Below are 27,993 nucleotides of genomic sequence, written 5' to 3' on the forward strand. Positions count from 1 at the left end.
CAAGGAAGCTACAATAATCTTTTTATTTTCATTCAAAAATTATAATTATTTTATGTCAAGTGAAGGTTAATCAATTCGTTTAGCTAGAAACTTAGGACTTGAGCTTCTCATGCTAGTGAGAATCCACCTCCGGGAAGCGATAATTTGTTCCTTATTATCATCTCGTCTTCAACATGAATTCGAAACGTGCATTTTTTGCGACTTTAATGTTCTGTACATTTATAATTAATCAAACTACAGAAGTAACTTTACCAACTCTGTGTGAAGGTTTGTTGCATTTCAGTTTGTTTTTTAATTTAATTCCTTTTCTTTTTTTCCTCTGCAGTGATCGTGTTCTTATTTAGCCCCAGGTCGGCCCTGATCGATTATATTAATCATCAGCTGCATTAATTGAGATTAACCCGTCTTTTCAATCTATAATGTCCAAATAGTCTTTTAAAAGCTAGACGATAGAATATAAGTTGAAAGTGATTTGGCTGTTTTTTTTTGTTTTTGAACAGATTAAGCGACCGTGTTGAAGCTGCCTCGTTGGCTCGAAGTGATTGCAGTGTTTGTTTTAAGATGTCAAGTTGTACACATGGAAATAGGCAAGAGAGCACGAATGGAGTGCCGTCTTATAGCATGGGCTCAGTGGGCAGTTACCTAGAGGCCCAGTTTTAAAAAATACTATATTGGCAGTGGACAGACAGAATAATTAGAACGTTAGACAAAAATAGGTAAATTTCCGAGGGTTCCACCCCCTCGTTTTCCGGGCAAAAAAGAAGGGTTTCTGGCATATTAGGGCTTACCGCAATTCATTTAACGAAAAGGAAAAAATTTCCCAACCACCAAAATAAAGGATATGCGGGAGAGAAGAAAGTCAGGGGAGTTGATTCCACGCGAAAAATCGGGGTTTTTTTGGTGAAAATCATGAGGGTGAGTAGGGTGGCTGGGGTATCGACGTCACTTCCTAATTCCTTTCTCTCGAATATATACTGTTAATTTGATGTGTTTCAATAATTATTTATTTACTCTAAGTTACTAAGCCACTTTTAAACCGGTTATAAATAAATACATGTGGATAGCAATCGATGTTTTGTTGGAAAATTCACTCATTTGAAGCACTTCCTATACTTTTTTTCCTTTAAACACCAGTTCATATAAGCTTGTATTGGCAACAAAAAATCGCTGATTCTAGGAAGCCTTAAATCAACCAAATCAACGAGGCAAAAAAATACGTCCTCAGTAAGTTGGGTATTCACAAAAATTCAATCAATCTGGAAGTCTAACCAATACAGTCTAGGACTAAGACTGAACTGTCAGATCTTCCCTCAGAATCTTGGCAAGTAGTAATATCAGTACCTACCACAATGTGTGCCTGAGGAAAATCTGCTCCATCTTTGACCAATGAAAGAACTGTACTACAAACTGGTTGCAATAGAGTATTAGCGGCTCAGATAGGGTAAAATTCAGAACGGGTAATTCAGAACTGAAAACCTGGACTGCCAAAGAACAGATAGCATATAGTTATTGATGGTGACCTCCTGAGATAAATTCATAAAGCAAGGCACAAAGAATTGTTAAAAAGCAGCCTGAATGGCATTGAAACCTTCTCACTGGGGAGAAGAGGGTTCAAAATACACTCTCAATCTGTTACAGAAAATGTAAAACTGAATAGGACATTCATGCAACAGAGATATTTTGCTTAAAACACCCTACAGTTTTATATGTAAATAATCTATGAAAACCATGGAAGCTCATTGTGTGATGTATATATTTGTATATGTGTGTTTCTTATTGCTTGATAACTGACTTTGGCTTGCTTAGATTTCTGTAACTTAGCAATGTGGCCAAAATGAGACCAATAGAATATGTATTAGTGTCTTTTTTGATTGAGTGTGTGCTGCTCTGGAATATTTGCAGTCCAATGATTTAAGCAAGTAAAAGAGTAATATATCTTAAAATACACACCCTCAAAACTTATGAGAAATAATTTGAAACTAACAGTTACACCTTTCTTAAGACCATAGGGTTATAAAGGAAGCAACTATTGCTGGGAATTGAAGCTAGGTTTTCAATTCCACTTGCCAAGATAAACCTGTATGATCCTCAACTAAAGAGAAAATGTATTTATATTCATAAATGAATATAAATAAGAAACTTTTGTACTATTTAGGCTGTAATTTGGTTTTTTAAACTATATATCTCAAGGGTCAGTATGTCAAGTATGTCCTTGATATCATATTCCAACTTGGAGGTTGAGTTGTGGATAGCTATATATTTTAAACATTAGTACATTGTTTGTTTCATTTCATCAAAACTGAATTCTAGAAGTGCTGTGTGCTCCATTCATGTGTAATATTTAATTTCAAACACCCTACTTCAATAAACCAAACTACATCTTCTCTTCTCCTCTTCTTTATGCACTATGCTTATCTCTCCCTCCCCACTCTCTGCCCTTTTTGTATTCTTGCAAACTCCTTACGGATGCACTCTGGACAATCCTCTACCATCCTTGTACTTTGTACAATGTGCCCTAGCACATTGCTACCATCTCTCTCAGTTGCTTTTATTCTCTCACTCTCTCTCTCTCTCTGCCTCTGACTGGGGTAATCATGTATCTCCTCTACAGTAGGACACCTGTATCTGTCCCTTTGTCATACTCTAACTCAGGAGTCAGTGAACTTTTTTAACCAATTACCCCAAAATATATTTATTTACACCAATGTTACCCACTTGATTTGAAAGGAAGAAAATCATAGATTCTTTGAATTCAAAAGGTTTATTGAATCTATGTGAATCTATTTACATGTCCATTACATTGGACAGATGCAGTGTTGCCAGAAGAAAAATTTCTGTTGTAACAAAGAAAATGTTATTTATATAATTTTACTTATGTCTAATGAGTCCTCATTACCCCCAAGGATTTCATTTTTACCCCACTTGGAGTAATTTATCCTGGTTCGCTGACCCCTGCTCTAACCTCTTATCACCTGGCACAAAGTCAGCATCTTCAATTCTAACTTGCCCTCAAAAAGATCTTTGTCTTGCTAGTTACTTGGTGACCTCACTGATGCTGGTGCCACATGAAAAGCACCCAGTACACTCTGTAATGTTGTTGGTGTTTGGAAGGGCATCCAGACATAAAAACCATGCCAAAGCAGACCTTGCTGGTATCGGTGCCATGTAAAAAGCACCCAATCTACTCTTGTAAAATGGTTGGCATTAGGAAGGGCATCTAGCTCTAAAATCCATGCCAAAGCAGATAGTGGAGCTTGGCACAGTACTCTGTTTCACCAGCTTCTGTCAAATCGCCCAACCCATGCCAGCATCCTGGAATATGAACACTAAATGATGGTGGTGGTTTTTATTTGTTTATTTACTTTTTTTTTTCCATATTTCTAAAATGTTATTTCCTTCATTAAATACTTTATGTCTTATTTTACTTTGTATTTTCTACAGTTTGTAAATATCTGACAGTAGAATTGCAGGCCTTACTGTCAGAAACAGAGAAATCAAAGTTTGTTTTGGAAACTGGTCATGGCTTGGACACAAAGAAGAAGAAAATCCAGTACCAATATTCGTTAGTGTCAAATATTTGTATATATTTTTAACTACATCTCATAGTAATACCAGAAATTATATATATAGACGCAAGTGTGATTGTGTGGTAAGAAGCATGTTTCCCATCCTCATGGTTCTGGGTTCAATCCTGCTGCACGGCACTTTGGGAAAGTGTCTTCTACTATAGATTTGGGCCAACCAAAGCCTTGTGAGTGGACTTGGTAGACAGAAATTGAAAGAAGCCTGTTGTATATATGTATGTGTGTCTTTGTGTCTGTGTTTGTCCCTCCATCATCACTTGACAACTAGTGTTAGTGTGTCTATGTCTCTGTAACTTAGTGGTTCGGCAAAAGAAACAAATAGAATAAGTACCATCAGACTTAACAAAAATTAATCTTGGGGTTGATTTGTTCAACTAAGACCCTTCAAGGCAGTGTTCCAGCATGGCTAAAACAAATGAATAAAAGAGAGAATACTTATATTGGTATTAGGAAGGGCATCCAGTTGTAGAAACCATTCCAAATCAGATTGTAGTCTGGTGCAGCCTTCTAGCTTGCCAGCACTGGTCAAACCGTCCAACCCATGCCAGCATGGACAACAGACGTTAAATGATGATGATGATTATATATCTAGAGAGAGGGGGTGAGGGAGAGAAATACGGATATGTCAAATAACATACAACAAAAATTCTTGATGTATTAAAATTATATCTGCATCTGGCGAGGGCATGGCTGTGTGGTTAGGGAGCTTGCTTCCTAGCTATATGGTTTCGGGTTCAGTCCCACTGCGTGGCACTTTGGGTAGGTGTCTTCCACTGTAGCCCCGAGCTGACCGGAGCTTTGTGATTGAATTCGGTAGGTGGAAGTTACTGCCGTGTGTGTATATGTGCGTGTAGGTGCTTGTGCCTCTCCGAAAGAGAGAGAGAGGGAGCAGTAGATCTCGACCATCTTTTGCCTATGGACCCCACTTTTATTCCTATTTTACTCTACAGGACCCCCATAGCCATTTGATGTTTAAACAAAATCCTATTATATTTTTATAATTGTATCTTTAAAAAATCACTGAAATATTTTGTGTATTGTAGAAATATGAGCAAATTTGTTGCACATTAATTTGAACAAACAAAATCTTATATGGACCCCGGTTGAAATTACGATAGAGGATCTATCATAATTACGAAATGACAATTATGATCAGCTCCACTTGAGGAGGGGAGATAATCTCAGGAGTCAAAAATCCTCTAAACCTGACATGCTATTATGGAAAGGAGAGGCTTAGAGAAAATTATATGTACAAATAGATGTATAATTGCTACTGTTATGTTTAGTGTTCCATATAGATTATTCATAATCCAGTATGATTCTTGTGTAGTTGTTAAGTAACTTCTATTGTATAACTAGTTAAGAACACCTATTGCAAACAACCAGAATAGTGAAATGCATGTAGGAACTATTATATAATTTTGTGTTATATATGTGTATATATATATGTGTGTATGTATATATATATATATTAGTGTATGTGTGTGTATGTATATATATATATATGTGTGTGTGTGATTATCATCATTTAACGTCCGCCTTTCATGCTGGCATGGGTTGGATGGTTTGATAGGAGCTGGCCAGGCAGAAGACTGCATCAAACTTCTGAGTCTGTTTTGGCATGGTTTTTACAGCTGGATGCCCTGCCTAGCACCAACCATCATCATCGTTTAGCGTCCGTTTTCCATGCTAGCATGGGTTGGACGGGTCAACTGGGGTCTGTGAAGCTGGAAGGCTTCGTCAGGCCCAGTCAGATCTGGCAGTGTTTCTACGGCTGGATGCCCTTCCTAACGCCAACCACTCCGCGAGTGTAGTGGGTGTTTTTTACGTGCCACCTGCACAGGTGCCAGACAGAGCTGGCGAACGGCCACGAACGGATGGTGCTTTTACGTGTCACCGGCACGGGGCCAGGCGATGCTGGCAACGGACACGAACGGATGGTGCTTTTACGTGCCACCGACACGGGGCCAGACAGAGCTGGCAACCGGCCACGAACGGACGGTGCTTTTACGTGTCACCGGCACGGGGGCCAGCCGAGGCTGGCAACGGACGCGAACGGATGGTGCTTTTACGTGCCACCGACACGGTTGCCAGACAGAGTTGGCAAACGGCCACGAGCGGACGGTGCTTTTACGTGTCACCGGCATGGGGGCCAGCCGAGGCTGGCAACGGACACGGACGGATGGTGCTTTTACGTGCCACCGACATGGGGCCAGACAGAGCTGGCAAACGGCCACGAACGGATGGTGCTTTTACGTGTCACCGGCACGGGGGCCAGCCGAGGCTGGCAACGGACGCGAACGGATGGTGCTTTTATGTGCCACCAACACGGTTGCCAGACAGAGCTGGCAAACGGCCACGAGCGGACGGTGCTTTTACGTGTCACCGGCACGGGGGCCAGCCAAGGCTGGCAACGGACACGGACGGATGGTGCTTTTACGTGCCACCAACACGGGGCCAGACAGAGCTGGCAAACGGCCACGAACGGATGGTGCTTTTACGTGTCACCGACACGGGGCCAGACAGAGCTGGCCAACGGCCACGAACGGACGGTGCTTTTACGTGTCACCGGCACGGGGCCAGGCGAGGCTGGCAACGAACACGAACGGATGGTGCTTTTACGTGCCACCGACACGGGGCCAGGCAGAGCTGGCAAACGGCCATGAGCGAATGGTGCTTTTACGTATCACCGGCATGGGTGCCAGACGAGGCTGACAGCGGACACGAACAGATGGGTCACTTAACCCCTGCTTTTTGATTTTGATTGTTCTCACTGGTCTTGCCGGGTCTTCTCACGCACAGCATACTTCCATAGGTCTTGGTCTCTGGTCATTTCCTTGGTGAGACCTAGAGTTCGAAGGTCGTGCTTCACCACCTCGACCCAGGTTTTCCTGGGTCTACCTCTTCCACAGGTCCCCTCAACTGCCAGGGTGTGGCACTTTTTCACACACCTATCTTCATCCATTCTCACCACATGACCATACCAGCGCAATCGTCTCTCTTGCACACAACATCTGATTCCTCTTAGGTCCAACTTTTCTCTCAAGGTACTTACACTCTGTCGACTATGAACACTGACATTACACATCCAACGGAGCATACTAGCTTCATTTCTCGCGAGCTTACGCATGTCCTCAGCAGTCACGGCCCATGTTTCACTGCCATGTAGCATGGCTGTTCGTACACATGCATCATACAGTCTGCCTTTTACTCTGAGCGAGAGGCCTTTAGTCAGCAACAGAGGTAAGAGCTCCCTAAACTTTGCCCAGGCTATTCTTACTCTAGCCGTTACACTTTCAGCACACCCACCCCCACTACTGACTTGGTCACCAAGATAACGGAAGCTATCAACTACTTCTAGTTTTTCCCCCTGGAAAGTGACGGAAGTTGTTTTCTGCAGATTTTCAGAGGTTAATGCTCCCGAGCATCTGCCACATACAAAAACCATCTTCCTAGTTAGCCTTCCTATGACATTGCTGCACCTCTTATGTGTCCATAGCTTACACTTGGTGCATCTTATAGAGTTTCTACCTACACCTTTTCTACAGATCGAGCAGGGCCATCTACCTGAAGGCGTTTGTGATTTGTCTACCTTCCTACTTATTACGACTTTGGTTTTAGCTAGGTTGACTCTAAGGCCCTTCGATTCTAAACCATGCTTCCACACCTGAAACTTCTTCTCCAGTTCTGATAATGACTCAGCAATTAGAGCAAGGTCATCAGCATAGAGGAGCTCCCAGGGGCATCCTGTCTTGAATTCCTCCGTTATTGCCTGGAGGACTATGATAAATAGGAGGGGGCTGAGGACTGAGCCTTGGTGGACCCCTACCTCTACTCGGAATTCTTCACTGTACTCATTTCCAACCCTCACCTTACTAGCAGCGTCCCTGTACATGGCTTGCACAGCTCTCACTAACCATTCTTCTATTCCTAGTTTCCTCATTGACCACCATATGAGGGATCGGGGGACCCTGTGGAAGGCTTTCTCCATGTCAACAAAAGCCAGGTACAGGGCCTTATCTTTGGCTAGGTATTTCTCCTGCAGCTGCCTTACCAGGAATATAGCATCAGTGGTACTTTTCCCTGGCACGAAACCAAACTGCATCTCATCTAAACTAACTCTCTCTCTAATTAGTTGGCTTATGACCCTCTCTGTAACCTTCATCACCTGATCCAACAGCTTGATACCTCTGTAATTATTTGTATCTAGGGCATCACCTTTACCTTTGTAGCAGTTGACTATTATGCTGCTACACCAGTCATTGGGTATGACTCCTTCATGTATCACCTGATTAACTATACAGGTGACTAGGCTATAGCCGACACTACCAGATATTTTGAGCATCTCTGCAGTGATACCTGATGGGCCTGGGGCTTTCCCTGTCTTCATGCTTCTAATTGCCTTAGCTACTAAGGAACTATCAACCCTGATAGCTGGTCCCTCTGTTGGGTCAACGTTCGGCAGACTCTCTTTATCCCATTCATTTTCTTTATTCAGCAACCTTTCATAGTGGCGTCTCCAAGCCTCTCTCTTTGCATCCTCGTTTAGCGCAAGTGAACCATCTTCCATGCGAACACACTTCTCTCACACACTGTCTTGCAACGCGAAACACCTCCAGTTTTTGGTCCTCACGGCGCAGAACATTGGCAAATTTTTTCTTATCTGCTTCCCCTCTGGCTAGATAGACCTGTCTCCTAGCTTCCCTTTTGGCAGTCTGATACAATTCCCTGCTACCACCATTCTTCCAGTGCTTCCAAGTCTGTCTCTTTTCTCTAATAGCCCTGTCTACGACACTGTTCCACCACCACGTTACCTTGGGACGAGAGGGGACTTTGCACCAGCCACAGATCTGGTCAGTGGCTCTCAGCAGGTTGTCCCTTAGAAACGTCCAGTTGTCCTCTACCCCATGTGATACACTATCCCCTTCTACTTCGTCAAAGGCTTCAAGTAACATGTCTCTAAATCTCTGTCCATTCACAGGATCCTTAAGCTTCCAGATCCTTCTTCTCCATGTTGGTCGTCTTCTGGTTGTCCTACTCCTGATCCTAAAGTCACTAACTACCAGTCTATGTTGTGGGGTGCATTCTTTGCCTGGGAAGGTTTTGGCATTTATAAGTAGCCATCTCTCCCTTTGCCTGGCAAGGATGTAGTCAATTTGGCTGGTATGTTGGCCCGATCGGTAGGTGACTAGGTGGCTGGTAGGTTTCCTGAAGTTAGTGTTGCAAATCATAAGATTATTTGCATCGCAGAACTCCAGCAGCCTGGTTCCCTCCTCGTTGCGGGAACCAGAGCCATAGCCTCCATGTACGCCGTGGAAGCCCCCAGCATGTCGTCCAACGTGACCATTGAAGTCACCAGCCACAAAGAGAAGGTCTCTGTCGTTCGTCAACGAGGTAGTCTGCAGTAGAGTGTCATAGAATCGGTCTTTCTGTCCATCAGGTAGCCCCGACTGAGGAGCATAGGCTGATATAATGGTTGCTAAACTATGATGAAGCGCTAATCTAATCTTAAGTATTCTGTCGCATACTCTGATTACCTCAATTACTTTATCTACCCATTTCTCAGCGATAAGTATACCCACGCCTCCAACCCCGTCAGTGTTCCCTGCCCAGAAAATCTTGTACCTGTGTTCCTTGCCTGTGAGGAACCTAGCAGAACCTCCTCTCCACCTTACTTCTTGCATACAACATATATCCACACGTCTCCGTTCAAGCATCTCAACTATCTCGCCAGACCTACCTTTCAGTGTGCCAACATTGAGGGTGCCAACCCTGAGGGTGTGGGAGGTATGGGCCCTAGAGACCCTGCGTCGGTGGACAGTAGCTTCATGTACCTGAAAAGAAAGCTCGCATTTGGCAGAATTCATGAGCAAGTAATACAGTAGCCTTCAATTCAACCTGCATAACACTACCCATTCATATTTTGCACTGTATGATCATTACCTTACCTAGGTCGAAACTAGGGGTAGGGATGGTGAAAGAGCATTTGCAGTCTTCAAGGGAAGCAACCCAGGGATGAAAAGAATAGGAACTTCCGGCATGTGTGGAGGGGGTGGGTGGGCGGGTCAACCCCAAACTAGCAAGAGGATTCTGTTAATCGTGATAGCAAGAAAGTAGGTTTGAAAGTATCAGAGAAGTCAATTTTTAGGGGAGACGATGAGTGGCTATGAAACGGGAGCAAATAGGGAGACGAGACAAGGCTAAACGAAAAACATTACATGAATGGTATGTTGAAAACTGAAAGAAAATATGAATAGAGGGTACTGAAAAATCGTGATAGCAAGAAAGTAGGTTTGAAAGTATCAGAGAAGTCAATTTGAAGGAACTGAAGGAATAGTGATTATACGTGCAGAGGGTAGTAGGAGCGAGGTTGAAAGAAGAAATCTTAACTTTTAGCCGTTCATGAGCTGTGCATTCGTAGTGGAGTTGAAAGCGAGTGGGCTTAGCGATTTGCGGTCGCTGGTTTATATATGGCGATGGTGGTTATCGAAGACGGGGGCATATAGAAGACATAGGGAGAGGGACAGGGTTAGTTTGGGGAGGAGGGGGGGGGGAAATGGTCAAGGAACACATGTGTGGAAGCTGTGCGAATCTTTCAAGCTACTACATCAGCATGGCTGCAGTTCAATAACTGAAACAAGTAAAAAAAAAAATCTCTGGAAATATCTGTCCGGAGTTGCTTCTCTTAGGTATTTCCCATTGATAACAGCTAAGGAGCTAGGAATATGAATGTCTGGGAATCCTGATTGACACTGAGCAGATATAGTGTTTTTACACCTTTTTACCATAAGAGAAAATTTTCTCCACAGCAACTGCGGTGTATTTGCTTTTAGCAGTTGAAATATGTCATATATTCATGTGTATATGATATATAAAATGTGTTGTACCTGTAATTCAAAGGGCCAGTCATGTCACATTCTCTTTCACACTGAATGTCCTTGAGAATTACATTAAGAGTATATGTATGCCTCTGTGGAGTGTTCAGCCACTTGCTCACTAATTTCGCAAGCAGGCTGCTCTGTTTACTGGACCAACTGGAGCACTCATCATTGTAACTAACAGAGTGCCAGTTATATATATATATATATATATATATATATATACATATATATATATATAACATACATATAAGAGGGATGACCACTAAATGGACACCCATTTTGCTAGAGGTAGACCCCATATGGTCTGACCACTAAGAAAAGATTCTCAAGAAAATTCAGCAAATGCCAGAATGTAAGCAAGCAAGACAAATGAAAAGATAAAAATATAAAGATTAATCACAAACCCGCTTTCATTGTTATCACTTACATAATACGTAAATGTCCGCAATACATGTCCCTGTATTTGTTTATATGTTAACACTGCTTAGAAAATGAAACTCTCTGTTAATTCTCTGTAAGTTTGTGGTTTGAAAAAATGCTTAATAAGATAAGTATCAAACCTAAAAATGGATACTAGATTGACTAAAATCTTTCAAGCTACTACATCAGCATGGCTGCAGTTCAATAACTGAAACAAGTAAAAAAAAAAATCTCTGGAAATATCTGTCCGGAGTTGCCTCTCTTAGGTATTTCCCATTGATAACAGCTAAGGAGCTAGGAATATGAATGTCTGGGAATCCTGATTGACACTGAGCAGATATAGTGTTTTTACACCTTTTTACCATAAGAGAAAATTTTCTCCACAGCAACTGCGGTGTATTTGCTTTTAGCAGTTGAAATATGTCACAATCATATTTTAACTAACCTAAACTTTGTTTATGCTTAAATACTACTTGGCACTAATATTATAATAAATTTTATTTATTTATCTATTAAAGTAAAAGTCATTTATTTATTTACCATTTCTTTCAGAGAGCTTCGTTTGACAGAGGCCCTTCATGAACCACATATTTGTGACCGTTTACTTAAATACAATGTTCACAATGAAAAGAAGGGTAGCTTGAGGTTTGCCAAGGGCAGAAGTGAAACCTTGAAAACTTTACACGGATTAAGGTAAAACACATTTATAGTCTACCAACCTCTATGAAAACTCAGATCTATGGTCCTTTCCTTTAAAGTAAATTTTGAGCTCTCAGTACTTTCTGAAAATGACAATTTGTCCTCATCAGTTATGTTTGGTGCATATCTTTACTCTTTCTTTTATAGCACTAACATTCACTGAACATGGTCAGCATTTATTCCTTATTGTCATCACTGTTATAATGTGAGACAGAAAGCAAGTGAAGGACAAAAAAGTGACTCCAGTATATGGCTGGTACTTTATTGACCCTTGAAGGATGAAAGGCAAAGTTGACCGTTGCAGGTCAGAGTGCAAGGAATTGGAACAAATGGTTGATGGTGACAGTCGATTTTCATATTGAACCAAAGAAACTGTTTCTGTCGTCTTTTCCAAGTAGCTGATACTGTTTCTCAATTGCAACAGCAGCCAAAAATATCATAGTTTTTCAGTGACAGGGTGGGATTTGTACTCAGAATGTACAGAATTGGAACAGATACCTCAAGGATATGAAGCAAAATTAACTTTGATAAGATTTGAACTCAGAGTGTAGAGAGCTTTGGCAAATCCTATGAGGCATTTTATCTTATGTTCCAATGAGTCTGCCAGAAGCCAGACATTGTGATTACAGACAGAGATAAGATGGGCAAATAGGATCAGTTTGGGGTAGAACTTGCAATAAGTGGGGAAGTATTAGTTGTGGCTGGTGATAGCTAAGACATAGTGCAGAATGGTAGGTAGTAGATGAACTAGACTGGTGTGGTTGAAAGTGCAAGACTATGATTGGTAGTAGTTGAGGTAAGTGTTAGTTGTGGTGGTGGTAGTAGATAGATGAGGAAGAGCTGGTAGTTAATAGGTGGGGCAGAACTGGATGGTTACTTGGTGAGGTAGAACTACTGTAATTGAGGGAGGACTAGTGGTGGCTAAGAGCTGAAATGAAGTAGCTGAAGTGGTACTTGGATAAGAACTAGTGGTTGTTTTTTTACAGGAACACGTTACATCGAGGGCAGAGATTCCAAATCTGCCAAAAAAAGAAGACATTTCAAAATTGCCTCGACCAGTACATATTTTATCAACCTTGAAAGGATGAAAAGCAAAATCAGCCTCAGTGTAATTTGAACCCAGAATATAAAGACAGGCGAAATACTGCTAAGCATTTTGCCCAGCATACTAAGTTCTGCCAGCTCACTGCCTTAATCAAGGAATAAATATTGAAATGTGATAAAATCCTTAAATTTGAAAATTTTGTTGAATAATAAACCAAATTTTTCACTTAGAAAATAAGCTGCCATAGGGATAAAAGAATATACTTCAACACTATAAGTAGTGGCAGTCCAATAAAATTAATTAGTATTTTGCTGTTTCATTAGTAATTAGGAAGACGTATGGCTCAGTGGTTAGAACGTTGGACTCACAATCATAAGATAGTGAGTTCAGTTGCTGGACTGGGCTGTGTTGTGTTCTTGAGCAAGACACTTTATTTCACATTGCTCCAGTTCAGTCAGCTGTAGAAATAAGTTTGATGTCACTGGTGCCAAGTTGTATTGGTATTTGTCTTTCCCTTGGCTAACATCTGTGGCATGGAGAACAGAGCCTGGTATGCATGGGCAGTTACTGGTCTTCCATAAACAACCTTACCCAGACTTGTGCCTCAGAGGGTAACTTTCTAGGTGCAATCCCATGGTCATTCATGATTGAAGTGAGTCTTTACTCTTTAAGTAATTAGGATACGAGAATGACGTCATTAGCCATGGAATTGGCAGAATTGTTAGAGAGCCATACAAAATATTTGTTTATTTGTTTGGGCTCTTTATACTCTGAATTCAAACTACACCAAGTTTAACTTTATATTTCATCTTTGGGCAGAGGATGATGAAAGAAAGAACCAGTCCAGAGCCATGGGCTGATAGACTTGTATTTATTTTAGCTTTTCATGTTTTGAATTCAAATCCTGCCAAAGTCAGCTTTGCATTTCATGTTGGTGGAGTTGATAAAATAAAATACCAGAGCTTCTTTGGACAGGATAAATTATTACAGCATTGGACATTGTACTTAGTAGTAGTAATTTCCTTCAATTTCTAGATACAAACAAATAGGAAATAACTCTTACTGACCAAAGACAAAAAAAAAAGTCACCTTGGGCAAGTGTCTTCTACTTTTGCCTCAGGCTGACCAAAGTCTTGTTAGTGGATTTGGTAGACGGAAACTGAAAGAAGCCTGTTGTATATATATATATATATATATATATATATATATGTGTGTGTATATATGTATATCTATATATATATATGTATGTGTGTGAGTGTGTGTGTGTATATGATTGTGCCATTGTGTCAGTGTTTGTCTCCCCATCATTGCTTGACAGCAGGTATTGGTGTGTTTATGTCCCTGTAACTTAGCGGTTTGGCAAAAAGACTGATAGCATAAGCACTAGGCTTAAAAATAAAAGTCCTGGGGTCGATTTGTTTGACTAAAACCCTTCAAGGCAGTGCTCCAGCATGGCCACATTCAAATAACAAACAAGTAAAAGAACAAAAGAAAGTGTAGTAGTTTACCATAATTGATGCTCAGAGTCATAAAATTGGTGACTGAAAAATGTTCAAAATAATAAATTGATGATTTTTGTGTATTGGAAATATTCTTCTTGGCTGGTTGTTTCAGAGAGAAAGGTGTAAAAGTGGACCTTGGAATTCCTGAAGACCTTTGGGACACACCCTCTGTGGAAGTATCAGACTTGCATAGAAAGGTGAGTAAACATTGTCACTTCAGGTTTTATCATTCACTGATTGCTTGTTGCATTGCTGGATATTTGCTCCAACTCTTTATTATAATTTCAAATCTGACCATGGCTTACTAGTTGGGTAGATTTAATCCATCACTTGGTGTAACACCACCACCTGGTCCTTTCTGCTCCAGTTCTTTAATTGTAACAGTGAGTAAACATTATGGAAGTGGTGCAAGTAAAAGAAAATGTCATAAAGAACAAAAACATATAGTCAAACGTTCAAAGCCAAACATTTGGCTTTGCCAACCTGGAACAAACAAGTTCAACAGCAGATAGAGAAGATTCAGATGCATTACCTGACACCCAGGAACATTTGTCAGTAATTCTTAGTACCAGTAACACCTAAGAATATTTTTTAGTAGCTCCAGCTACCAGCAGCACTCATAAATCTTCAATAACTCCAACTATCAGTGGCACTCAGGAATTTTAACTCTAAGTACTGATAACATAGTCAGGTATGATGTAGGTTTACGGACCATATTGAGCAATGAAGAAAATTCATACTGGATTGAGAAAGGCCTTCTGGAATGTCAACACTGAGATGGACCTTTCACAACTTTGAAGCGAACCTACAAAATCCAAACTCGTTCATGCTCAGGAAGTTTATTCTATGCTTCTAAAATACATGGAGAAACCTACCCTTGGGAATGGCTAGTATATTCTCCAACAAAAGGAAAAGTCTACTGTTTTGTGTGAAAACTTTTCTCAAAATTCTCTGAGAATGTTTTTTTAACTACAGCTCTAGCTTCTTCAGGATTTGATAACTGGTCTCATTCTCAAAATTCAAAAAGTCATATGGACTCTACATTGACCTACTTAACGTGGTCAGATGCTTACAACAAATCTTGATGAGCAAATCAAAACAGAACAGGATTACTGGAAGCATGTAGTTTATTTTAACAGGTGATGGCAGTGATTTGTTTGTTGGCAGAACATGGATTGGCTTTTAGTGAAGATGATGAAATCTTCAGCTTGCCTAACAACAGAAACTTTCTTGGTTTGCTGGAATTGATTGCCAAATTTGATCCCTTCTTACATACCCACATAAATCAGTATGGAAATAAAAAATCTGGCCATCCATCTTACCTATCCAAAACCATATGTGAAGAAGTTATCCAGCTAATGGCTAAAAAAGTTCTTGGAGAAATAGCGAAAGAAATCAAAGAAGCAGGGTATTTTAGTGTATTGGTCAATTCAACACCTGATGTTTCTAGTGTTGGTCAACTCACTGTAATTGTTAGATATCTTTCTCCTCTTGATGGAATATTAGTTGAACGATTTTTGACATTTATTGAACTGAAGAATCACACAGGTAAAAGAATGGCTGAATTGATGCTGAACTTCTTTGAAGAATTTGAAATTTTTTTCAGTAATTGCAGGGGTCAATCATATGACAATGCAGCTTATATGGCTGGAAAGTATAATGGCATTCAACAAAAAATTTTGTAAAAGAATAAGTTTGCAAACTTTATTCCCTGTGCTGGACACTCCCTAAATCTGGGTGGAAGAGCTGCAGGTGACTCTTACGTGGAAGCAGGGAATTTTTATTTGGTGCCGTCAATATTGCTTTTCTTCAACCTCTACAAGACAATGAGCAGTGCTGAAAAACTTCTTGTCAAAAACTCTGTAACAGTTATCTGGCATAAGATAAACAATAACTCTTCTGCCCATGCCAGATCTACAACAGCCATCAGTGAAAGTTAAGCTCATATTGTTGAAGCACTCAGTTACATCCATGATGATGACACTGAAAAGGTGATACTAGACAACAAGCTCAAAATCTTTTGCAGAAAATGGAAGAATTTGAATTTGTGTTCATGATTCATCTATGGACAGGTTTGCTTGAGCAGTTTCACAAAGTAATGCCCTCCAAAGAGCACAGATTTTATTGACCACATGTGCAAACCATTACAGTTCACTTCTGCAATTTGTTTGCAGCACATGAGAAAACTGATGAGATTGAGGAGCAAGCAAAAACTACTCTACCTGATGTAGAGTACAAAACTCTCCAAAGAGGCTGTGGAGTATGAAAACAACACAATGATGGCAGTGCAACTAAAGCTTTGGATGAAATTCCTCCAAGAGATAATTTTAGGATACATTCATTTATCCTTATAATTGATGCTTTTCACTCAAATTTAGACAGAAGAGTTATTGTGTATAAGATTGTTGCTGACAGTTTTTCATTTCTAATTGATCTGCAAGCAACGAGGGAACAAATTCTCTATGATGTCAAGATGTCAAGAGACTAGAACAAGAATATCCAAAAGATGTTGATCTCAGTCTTGTTGATGAACTCTTGACTTGGCACTTGTATATCAAACAGGTTCATGCAGAAAAAGAAAGTTTCAGCCACCAAGACATGTACCAGATAATAAAACAGAAGAAAATTCAGGCTGCTTTCTCAAATGTGGAAGCAATTTTCAGATTGTTCCTGTGTTTGATGGTCACTAACTATTCTGGAGAGAGATAATTTTCTAGGTTGAAAAAGATCAAAAGTGACCTTTGTTCAACAATGTCACAAGAGTGGTTGTCTGGTCTGTGTGTTCTCTGCATAGAGGACGATAGATGTGACTTATTGATTTTGATGAAATCATTGATGAGTTTACAGTCAGGAAAGCTTGAAGGAAGATGTTCTGACATTAAATAGCCAATGTAAGTGTGTAAACAGGCCTTAATAGGGTAATACAAAAACAGCAATTTGGTTATTTGACTGTTTTGTGTAAACAGTAAACTTTTTCATCAATCATCATTGTAAGATTCTTATTTTCAAATAAAGTTTAAGAATAAAACTGTTGTCAATCTTCAAAATTTAAAGCATTACATGATGTTGACTGTCCTGTCTGTTGTCTTTTTATCAAGTTTGACTGTTTCATCATATGACCTGTGTAAGACTGTTATGCAGATTGGGGCTTTAGTTAATTTATGATAGCTCCAAGTTTGTTGCAGTGTACATGTCTGACCTATAGTCCAGACAGTCTTAACCTGAATTTATGCATAAAACTTCGCAAAAACATTCCCTGAACCCTGAGAATTAAAAAAATTTGACGAAGACTTGTTTTAAAATAATGATTGATCTGGTAACACGTAATATTTTAACTACTAAATTCCCTGAGCATGTATGCCTGACTGTCCAAGTAAGGGGCCTCATAACTTAACTTGCACAGGGCCTCATTTGTCCTAAATCTGGCACTCGTACTATATATAGTAGATGAATGGTGATCTGTATAGCAGTCTGTGGTGGCCTGTATAACAATCGAATTGTATAGTGTTTATAATATAAATGTTAAAGGATTGCATTTTTTGGTTTCCAGTGCGAGGGGAGATAACACTGGCAGCTAGTTTTGTGATGCATAACCTCATACTTTAAAATATTTGTATTAGTAAATTATAATAGCATTCCATCATAATTTTATACAAGAACCTTTATAAAGTTATATACTTAACACTTTTTGGTTAAGTTATATTATAAGTATGTTAATTAAAAATTTATTGTATCAAATTCTTGATTGTTTTCAAAATGAATTGAAACAAACCCTGTAATGTTATAGAGGAAGAGGTAATTAACTTTTTACTTGTTTCAGTCATTTGACTGCAGCCATGCTGGAGCACCATCTTTAGTCGAAGGAATCAACCCTAGGACTTATTCATTCTAAGCCTAGTACTTATTCTATTGGTCTCTTTTACTGAGCTGTTAAGTTTCAGGGACGTAAACACACAAAGATCGGTTGTCAAGTGATGTCAGGAGGACAAACACAGACACACACACATACAAATATGCATATATATATATATATATATATATTTATACACGATGGGCTTCCTTCAGTTTCTGTCTACCAAATTCACTCATAAGCTTTGGTTGACCCGAGGCTATAGTAGAAGACACTTGCCCAAGGTGCCATGCAATGGCTCTGAACCCGGAACCATGTAGTTGAGAAGTAAGCTTCTTGATTAAAAATATTTTGTGTATTGGTGAAAAACAGTTATTTCTATCTAGCAAATAATGACCATATCTGGAGAAACTTAGTTTTTTTTTTTTCTCTCCCCTCCTCATTATATTGTATGTTACATTGTGTTTCTTATGCCATTTTCTGGTTCCTTTCCAACAGTGTATCCGTCTAGTGGAAGACCATGAAACTGATATTGAAGATTGGTATTTTGGACATCAAACAGTCCAGTCCCTACAGGAATATCTCTGTAAAGACATAGTCCTCTTGCCAACTGAATCTGGTAATGTTGTTTTGGATAGCATTTGTTATTGAATCAATCTTGTGTGTGCCAGTAGCTGTATACTTATTGCTATAATGTTATTCTTGTTTGTCTGCCTTATATACATATATACACACATCCAGTAAAAGTCATGCCAAAACTAAACCTTGCCTGTGCTAGTGTCATGTAAAAAGCACAGAGTCCACTCTGCAGAGTGGTTGTTATTAGGAAGGGCATCCAGCCATAAAACCCTGCCAAAATAGACACAGTAGTCTAGGGTCGTTTTTCTATCTGGCCAGCTATGTAAACTGTCTTACCCATGCATGCATGGAAAATGGATGTTAAACAATGATGATGATGATAAATATATATATTTCAAAAATTTAACAAAAACACATCAAATGGAAAATTTAAGAAAAACATAACAAACAAGTGATTCGTAGCTAATTCCTTATCAGTCAATGTCCGAAAGGTCCTTACAGTTTCATACCTTTTAATGTTGCAAAATTCTACGGTTCTTTTGTACATTGACTGATGAAGAAATAGCTACAAATTTTGTTATATTTTGTTAAATTTTCCATTTGCTGTGTTTTTGTTAAATTTTTGAAATATTACTTATGTAACACTACACACTGTTTATATACATGTGTATGTGTGTGTGTGTGTATATATATATATATTATATATATATATATATATATACACCAGGTGGTGCTGTTGAATTAGACATGGCCTGGGCCTATACTGGCCGAAACCTACCAAAGTTTTATATATATATACACACACACACCATACATATATATGTTTTAATCCTCTACTATGGTTGCTGTGTACACAGTTCTTAATCATGTCTTCCAATCTGTCTCTCCATCCATAATGGGCCCCTAGTAGCCATTGTTCATAGAGAGACATACGTGTGTGTGTGTGTGTATGTTGTTTTGCATGTTAGCTTAGTGGCTAATATCTCAGTCAAGTGTGCTGTTCACCAAGTCTTGGTATACATTGTACAGTTTTCTTTTCTACATTAATGACTTACATGCTGTTATTTTTAATAACAACTCGCACGCACACATACTCTCTTATGAAAATGTTAATAGCTGTTATTACTTTTTAACCTTACTTATACTGATATCATCCACATGCAATAACCTCGATACTCCGTGCCAGACATACACTGTCCCTATAAATTGAAGAAATTTCAAGTGCATTCTCAGATGAACCATGACAACCTTGTTTCTTTGAACAGCACCAAAACCCAGTCACTACACACTACATTTATCAAAGACACAGTCTTGTACCTTCTATTCTGTTTGCAGGAATAAAAATACAACTAAAACATCCATCACACCATTTACTGTTTCATAACCACCAGACAGAGAAAGATTACCGATCTTCCTTTTCGCAAAGTTGGTGGGTTAATCTTCATGGTAAATTTGGTTGATAGTGAGGTTCATCCTGCTTGTGGTAAATGAACACCAGTGCCAAATTCTATCAGATTTGCCTTTCTCTTGGATGTCTACAGTAGTGTGAAGAGGGAGACTTTCATATGTACGCACACATACAAATCGGTCTACATCGTATCAAGGAACTTTCCAGATCCATGACCAAAAGAGGCTCTAGAATAGAACTGCTGTTACATACATAGACCTCCTGGACCTTGTGTAAAAGAAAACAATATGATTAGGTGTTAGGTAAATTAAAAAAAGCTATAACTATGTAAATCATACATACATTTCTGAAGAATTAGGAATTAATAGTGGCAGAATTGTTAGCACGTCAGAAAAATGCTCCAAATCTATATATATATATATATATATAAATTGTTCCAAATCTATAGGTTCGAACCCCACTGAGGTCAGTTGTACCTTTCATCCCTTTTGCAGCTAGTAAAATGAAGCACCAGTCTATTACCAGAGTTGAATGTTTTTCAACTAACTTACCTGCTTAAAATTGCTGACCTTGTGTCTAAATTAGATATGTTTATTAACCTCAGAATAATTATCGCTTTTAATAGGCTGCTTGGCAGAGACAGATCAAAGCCAGGGTGAGTATGAATGCTTATTTCATATTTTCATTTTATATTTTACAAGATGTGAAGGCATATGGCCTAGTAGTTAGGCTGTTGCATTTACAGTCGTCAGATTGTGGGTTCAGTTCCCAAACTGGGCAGTACATTGTGTTCTTGAGCAAAACACTTCATTTTACATTGCTCCAGTCCCTCTTTCAAGCAGTGGGGAACATTGGCCTGCTTGCCTAGTCAGCAGGGTGGCATCACTGAAGGGTAAAATGATGCAAAGCACATTGTGACCAGCAATGTGTAACAATATCTGATAGTCTGGTCGGGCACATGATCACATAATTTTACAAGGTAATGTTTGATATTTTTTAAACTGTCCTTTGAACATGTCAGAAATTATTCTGAATCTTTTCTTGATCTCATATAAATGAAAACCCCAAATTTGAACTGGAGCACTAAGATACAATATGCTTGTGTAGGGAAATATTTGGTGAAAATTGTTTAGTTATTGTTATTTTTAGATCAGTTCTGATTCAGTAGAACTGTGGTCAAAACCATTCCAGCTATGACCATCTTATTTTTATTTATTTATTTATTTATTTTGCTTGTTTTTGACTGTGTACAACCACAGTAAAGAAACACAAGCTCAGATGGTTAGGGCATGTCACCCGCTCCAAGGGATGGCCAAAACAATCCTTCAGGGAACAGTCAAATGTGGCAGATGCAGACAGGGGCAAACAGAGAAAGAGGTGGAAAAACATCTGTGAGTGGGCAGGCCTAAAGATTGGAGAGGCAGAAGACAGAGACAGGTGGAGGGATCTGGTCGCAAAGTCATCAATGGTGCCCCAATGGTCAGACAGGCTACAGAATATGTAATGTAATGTACTTAAGAAGCTTACTTCACAACCATGTTGTCTTAGGTCTAGTTCCACTGTGCAGTACCTTGTTTTTGTTTATTCCGAAATCTGCCTACCCCCAGTAAGCTCATCTATAATTAAAGGCTTTCCAGCTGTGACCATCCTGGTTTTTCACTATCTAATATATGTTAACCTTTAAGATAGTAGAATGTGGTTTGAGAGAGGTCTGGCTGCTATTTCTAGTAAGGCAATCAACTGCATAGAGGCTCTCACATTGGTGCTTGAAGCTGTAAGTACCACAGTGTGGTGTAGTCCACTAAATAATTCATTGAAATACTACTGAGTTCAGTTTTTCTTGTGGATATGATCAGATGAAATTTATGAGCCAATGACTGAGACAACATTATTATGTGATCTGCTAGAAATAGCAACCAAATCTTTTTCTACTTATTACCTTGCTGTTGTAAAAAAGAAAAAAAGGAAGGATCATTAAATAATGCAGTCCTTGATATACAACTGTTTCAGTCTGTTATTCTTTTACTTGTTTCAGTCATTTGACTGCAGCCATGCTGGAGCACGTACTTAAATAGTTTTAGTCGAAGAAATTGACCCCAGGACTTATTCTTTGTATGCCTAGTACTTATTCTATCAGTCTCTTTTGCTGAACTGTTAAATGATGGGGACATAAACACACTGGCATTGGTTGTCAAGCGATGGCAGTGGGGACAAAGACAGAAACATGCACATACATAAATATATATATGTATATACAACAGGCTTCTTTCAGTTTTTGTCTACCGCATCCACTCACAACACTTGCCCAAGGTGCCATGCAGTGGGACTGAATCCGGAACCATGCGGTTGGGAAGTAAGCTTCTTACCACACAGCCACACTTGTTTTATGTAAATATGACATTTGCTTTGTAAAACAATGTTTCATATTTTGTGTAACCATAACATTTACTGAATTGTGCCCACCTTTGGTGGACCACTCAGTCCAATGCCTGCAAAGATGGATCAGCTTGAATGTCAAGAGAAGGTCATGTAAACTGTTAATAGAGAAGTTGAGGCACAGAATAGGGATGAGGTGCCTGGAGGGAAAGTTGAGGTAGAATAGGACAGGCAGAGAAGAGGGAGATTAGGAAACAAATATTAGAGAATTACAAGAAAGTGTGATAATGAACAAAAGAGTAGGAGATAGTTTAGAGACTACTCTTAAAACCTGGTTTAGATATTGTATCATCAGTGGGCTGAAGGTGTGTCAAGGTCCTACATAATCTGCATGTCTTACTTAGTGTAGTTGTACTAGAAATCTGCTGTGATATTTGTCTTGAGAAAGTATCTGGTATAGATGTATAAGTGCTAAAAAGATAAATGCTACAGTGATGTGGCTTTTTACAGTAGTATGTCTACATTAACCCTTTCATTACTGTATTTATTTTGAGATGCTCTGTGTTTCTTTCAAATAATTTTAAATATAACAAAGAATTTAGTAAAATAACTTAGTTACCATTAAGCTAGTGTTAGGAAAGTAAATTGTGACTAAGGCTTGGTGGAATATTTTACTTCAAGACTTATGAAAACAAGACATTTGTACTACAGAGCCGGTTTTGGCCGGGTTAGTAACAAAAGGGTTAAGTAAGATATATAGATTGCTATTCTGAACTCATACTGCCTTTGTTGCTAACAATGTATTTGTTGCTAACAATGTATATATAACACTATGTAACAAAACTTTTATTTTTTTCTGTGTTTGTTATGTCCTACTTGCTCCTATCTAGAAAAGAAAACGACTACTATTCCCTTCAGGCTTTGCCTTTGTGACCTGGGACGTCAATGCTTTGAAACCTATTTTTGGTTACATTTCAGACAGATTCAGAGCTGAGTTGCTGAAATAGAAATATCATTATAGCAAATATTCTGCTCAATACCACAGATTTACTTTATTAATTGCTTGACCATAACCACTTGAGCATGTCCCTTACTGTCTGACAATATGTGCATCTCTGATGATAAGCAGGAGCAGAAGTGGGGGAGTATCATAGCCATATGTTGAGAAGGATTCTTTGGGCTTTGAATAAATGTAACAAAAGCAATGTTTGAAGGAAATATTAGCCATTTTTCATATTTTCTAGGCGTAAGCAAATAGGAAATAATAGTTGCTACCCAAGGACAAAAATTGTGTTATACAGTATAATTATTTCTTTTTGTTTCTTTTTTTTTTTTAATCTGAAAAACTTTGGAATCTCACTAATTCTTTTTTCTGCTAGATACGAAAAAAAACCTCAAAGGAGAAGTAAGTGAAGGGAAAAACAATGAACTTTAACAACGATACATCAAAAATCAAAAGTGGATCTGAATGGACCAAAGTGGGTCTGAGTGGACCAAAGTGGACCACTGTCTCAGTCTGTTGCTAACGTAACCCGTAATTCTATGAGCCAGATAAGCAAGCTGTAATTGAACCAGTATTTCTTGTATGTATGATGGATCTGAGTCACATTCCCTGTCAAAGATCTCGTTTTAAAGAGATTGTATTTCTTTTTGTCACTATTCTTGCATCTCATACAATGACTTGTTATCAATTCCCATGGCATAACAGCCATTATGGGTCTTTTTTTAGCTCTAACGATGTGATGCTCCCTTTTTTCCCCTCATTCCCCGATTGCTTTTTTAACAACATGGAATTTTTCCAATAATCCTATTGTTTTGTTTGAATCTGTTTGTCTTGACTACTTGCTTAGAAGCAGGGGTTCTTCAGTCAATTGTTATTGTTGTTGATGTTACATTTGCTGCAGTGTCAAAGACACACAACTATTGTTTTCACCTCAAAAGGATTTTTTTCTTTTTTTATTATTCTTACATATATGTAGCACGCTGGTGTTATAATTGTTATCCCACACTTCCCACCGCTTCACCAGATTCAAATTTATGCTACCTGACACTCCACAAAAGTTCACCATACTTTAATTCATTCCCCCCACACACACACTTCACACCTGTTCACTATATTCTGATTGATGTTATCTCACATTCTACACCAATTCATCATGATTTAACTACTATTACTCCATGTTCTACTCTTATTTACCTTAACTAACTGCTGTTGTTCCATATCCCCCACTCACCAGTATACACATGTATAACTTGATCTAACTGCTGTTGTCCCCCCTTACTGTATCCCTCACAAGTTAATACCTATTTATTTGTTAATCCCCTTACACATCAGTCTGCCCTTATTTGACTCCTTTGTTTTTTCCAACACTATACCAGTGGTTCTTAACCGGGTATAAACATTACGTAATCAGTGAGCTGAGACATGGTTGATGGTGTGCCAAGGTCGATATCATTTCGGTTTATAAGCCCTCGTCTTCTTCAGTAATTTTCACATATATTTAACAGAGAGGGTATTAATAACTAAAAAGTGGTATGTGCTGTATAGGATACTATAAGAAAACACAGGCAATAAGCAGCTGGGCAAAATAGGCTTCAGTTTGATCAAAGCAATCTGCTGGATTATTGTTATTTATTCTTTTTTCTTTTTACTCTTTCAAAAGCATGAACACAGACTGTTTGTAAAACACCATTCCATGAAAGGGGTTGTTGAAGTACAAAAGGTTGAAAACCAGTACTCTATACCAACTAAAACTTTTCCCACAAATGTTCAATATTTTCTAGCATACAGGTAAAATATTTCAGACCAAAATTTTACAGCCATAAAAGGTAGGTCACCTTATACACGGAGACAACTTTAAAGGGCTAAAAATTCATTGTAGAATACAGCAGGATTTGGAAAGATCATAATGATGTTTCAATGTTTACACTATATACTATATTGACTTATATGTTGGAAAATATAGTATTTTATCTCAGACTCTTTATTCCATAAATTCACTGTTTTCTCATAACCAAGTCAATTCTAAAGAACTCTCTCAACATTCCCATACTACTTATTGACGCCCGAATGAACTGTACCTGCCATAGTACTTATTTGTTGCTTGAGGGGCTGTTTATATCTATTATTATCACATCCATTATATCTCATCACAGCCAGCTGGGTGTACCTCTTTGTGGTAACTATTTAAACTTATGTAAACAATGTCTCTCCTCTGTGTTTCTTTACAGCTGGTGGTGAGGCTTCACAGTTCTCTACTATGGCATATATTTATAATGGTCCCTTATTACAATTAGGTGGACAGAGTACAACAGTAACTCATACCTTACCATGGTACCTATTCATAATTAGATGAGGAGAGAGCTGGACCTCACCAAAGTACTTATTTACAACTGGAGAAGATACAGCACTGAATTGTACTACCCCATGGTACTTATTTACAATTAGGTGGGGCAGATGCAGCAGTGATCTGTACCTTATCCTGCTGATTATTTTTCCTGCAAAGAAATGAGTAAGGTTTTGTATCATTAATATACAGTCCTCTGTACTCAAGTGCTAGTAACACAACATTGCTAGAAGGTGCTGAAATTGTTGCTGTTCTTTATATCATGGATATGTTTTTCACCTAAGGGAAAGGGAATAGGGGTTCTGTATTTTTTTTCCATTTCTCTTAATCCTTATCTCTTTTGTCAGTCTTATTCTCTCCTCTCCTCTCCGTATATTTTCCTGTTTATTTGTCTTTGTCTGTTTTCTCTTCTCTCTCTCTCTCTCCTTCTGTATCTGTATATGCTTTTATCCCACTTTCCTTCTCTCTCTCTTGCTCTCCTTTCTCTCAAATCCTATGTTTTCTCTTCAACTTTACTGAGCCAACAAAGGTGCCTCTGTGTGATTGAATAGCTAGAAATATCAGGCCAATGTCCTTTAAACCTTATTCTACCATCTTAAAAAATGGTATTAGAAAAAAGACAAGAGGATCAATGTTGGAATGCTTTTGATCTTCAGTCTGCTATATCAAGGCTAACTTGGGACTAAACAACAAGAATACCATTACAATAATACCAACAACACCACTACTAATACTAACACTGCTGCCAACACCTACATTCCCATTATCACCAACATCACCCTCTACCATCAACACCACCACCAAAGCCATCACTATCCTCATCAGCAACACTTCCACCACCTCAACTCATTGAGCATTCGCATAACTACTTTAACCTGCTTGTGAGGTGGTCAGATATTTTTCATTCAACTCTCCACTTTAAAACGAGGACCACATATCTCAGGTCTTAAGACAACAAGACCCTAAATTAAGCATAGACGGGCCACATTTTAAGCTCTAAAGTCTTAAGATCACGTGTCTCTCCAAATAAGGACAACACATAGCTTAAGTCTGCAAGTCTTAAGACAACATGTTCTCAAAACAAGTACAGAATGGTTAAACTGATACTATTGCTGAGAAATAGACATGTATCAGGGGTTCTCAACCATTTTTTTTTTGTATAGACTCCCTTGATTACTATTTTATTCTGATGGACCTCCATAACCATTTGATGTTTAAAAATTAGTTCTTTCAAAATTCCTAATTTGTTTTTCACACATTAATTTGTGTAGGTTGAACTATGTAAAATGTTAAAGAAATAAACCTAGCTGTTTCTTGCAATACATACCAATACATACATCGAGGGCAAATTGTTTTCAGGAGCCCATAAAATACTTTTGTGGATCCCCAGTTTACTATTTTGTTGCGTGGACCCCCAAAAAAATCTTATACGGACCTTTGTTGAGAATCACTGGTTTACATCATATGTCATGTTTACATCATATGTCATGGAGGTTTCTCTTTGATATTTATTAAAAAAGGATTACTCAACAACAGCTGTATGAACCATCAATGAAACTTTTGTGTAGTTTTTTTTATCTGCATAGTACAAAAACCAAATTTCTCTTTACACACTCCAATACTATCTTTGAAACTAAAGAAGACACTTCATTTTTAACCCTTTAGTATTCTGATTATTCTACCAAATGTAGTACTTTATTATTCACATTGTTTTTAATTAATCATGCATTATCTCATAGCTTTGAGATTTTTGATTATGTGATTGTTTAATTTTAGAATGATGTTGTAGAATGTTTTATTCGAGAGGTTGGATTTCACCAGTCTGAACACGAAACAGGTAGAATATTTTTTGCCGGACATGACTGGTTTAAATGCTAAAGGGTTAAATTGTTAAATTCAAGAATAAATCCCTTCCACTCTCCTACCATAAAAATGAGACAACTATGATTTGAAAACTAATCATGTTCTAAAAGTTTGATTTGAACCAATATCAAAAATATGTGTTTTTGGCTACTGTGTCTGTGTCATCTATTCTATCACTGAAGTTGACACATATCATGGGTCTGGAGTTTTAGATTAGGCATGCCATACTTCATGGAAAAAGGAAGAAAAAGTTACAGAATTGGGGTGGGAGGGCAGAAATGTAAAAATGAGGAAATTTAAAAAAATTATGTGGGGATCACAATTTCTATTATGTAAAACACGGAAATACCTTCTCTCTTCCAACGAAAATAAAAAGAAAGAAATGAAGAAAAAAATAACTTTTTCCTTTCTTATAAGGTATGGGGTACCAAATCCAAAA

At 38.5% G+C, this 27,993-nt stretch overlaps 1 protein-coding gene across 1 annotated transcript; it reads left to right on the forward strand.

Annotated features, from left to right (window-relative positions):
- The first annotated feature begins 25 nt into the window (after window positions 1-25).
- LOC115211695 (protein canopy 4-like) lies at window positions 26-27,949 on the forward strand. The gene is made up of 7 exons (XM_029780345.2): window positions 26-267; window positions 3,442-3,562; window positions 11,438-11,578; window positions 14,244-14,328; window positions 18,480-18,600; window positions 20,594-20,623; window positions 23,724-27,949. The coding sequence occupies exons 1-7, from the start codon at window positions 174-176 to the stop codon at window positions 23,777-23,779; spliced, it is 648 nt and encodes a 215-aa protein (XP_029636205.1). The 5' UTR covers window positions 26-173; the 3' UTR covers window positions 23,780-27,949.
- Window positions 27,950-27,993: the final 44 nt, after the last annotated feature.

The sequence above is a fragment of the Octopus sinensis genome, linkage group LG5 (assembly GCF_006345805.1).
Source record: "Octopus sinensis linkage group LG5, ASM634580v1, whole genome shotgun sequence".
Taxonomy (NCBI): domain Eukaryota; kingdom Metazoa; phylum Mollusca; class Cephalopoda; order Octopoda; family Octopodidae; genus Octopus; species Octopus sinensis.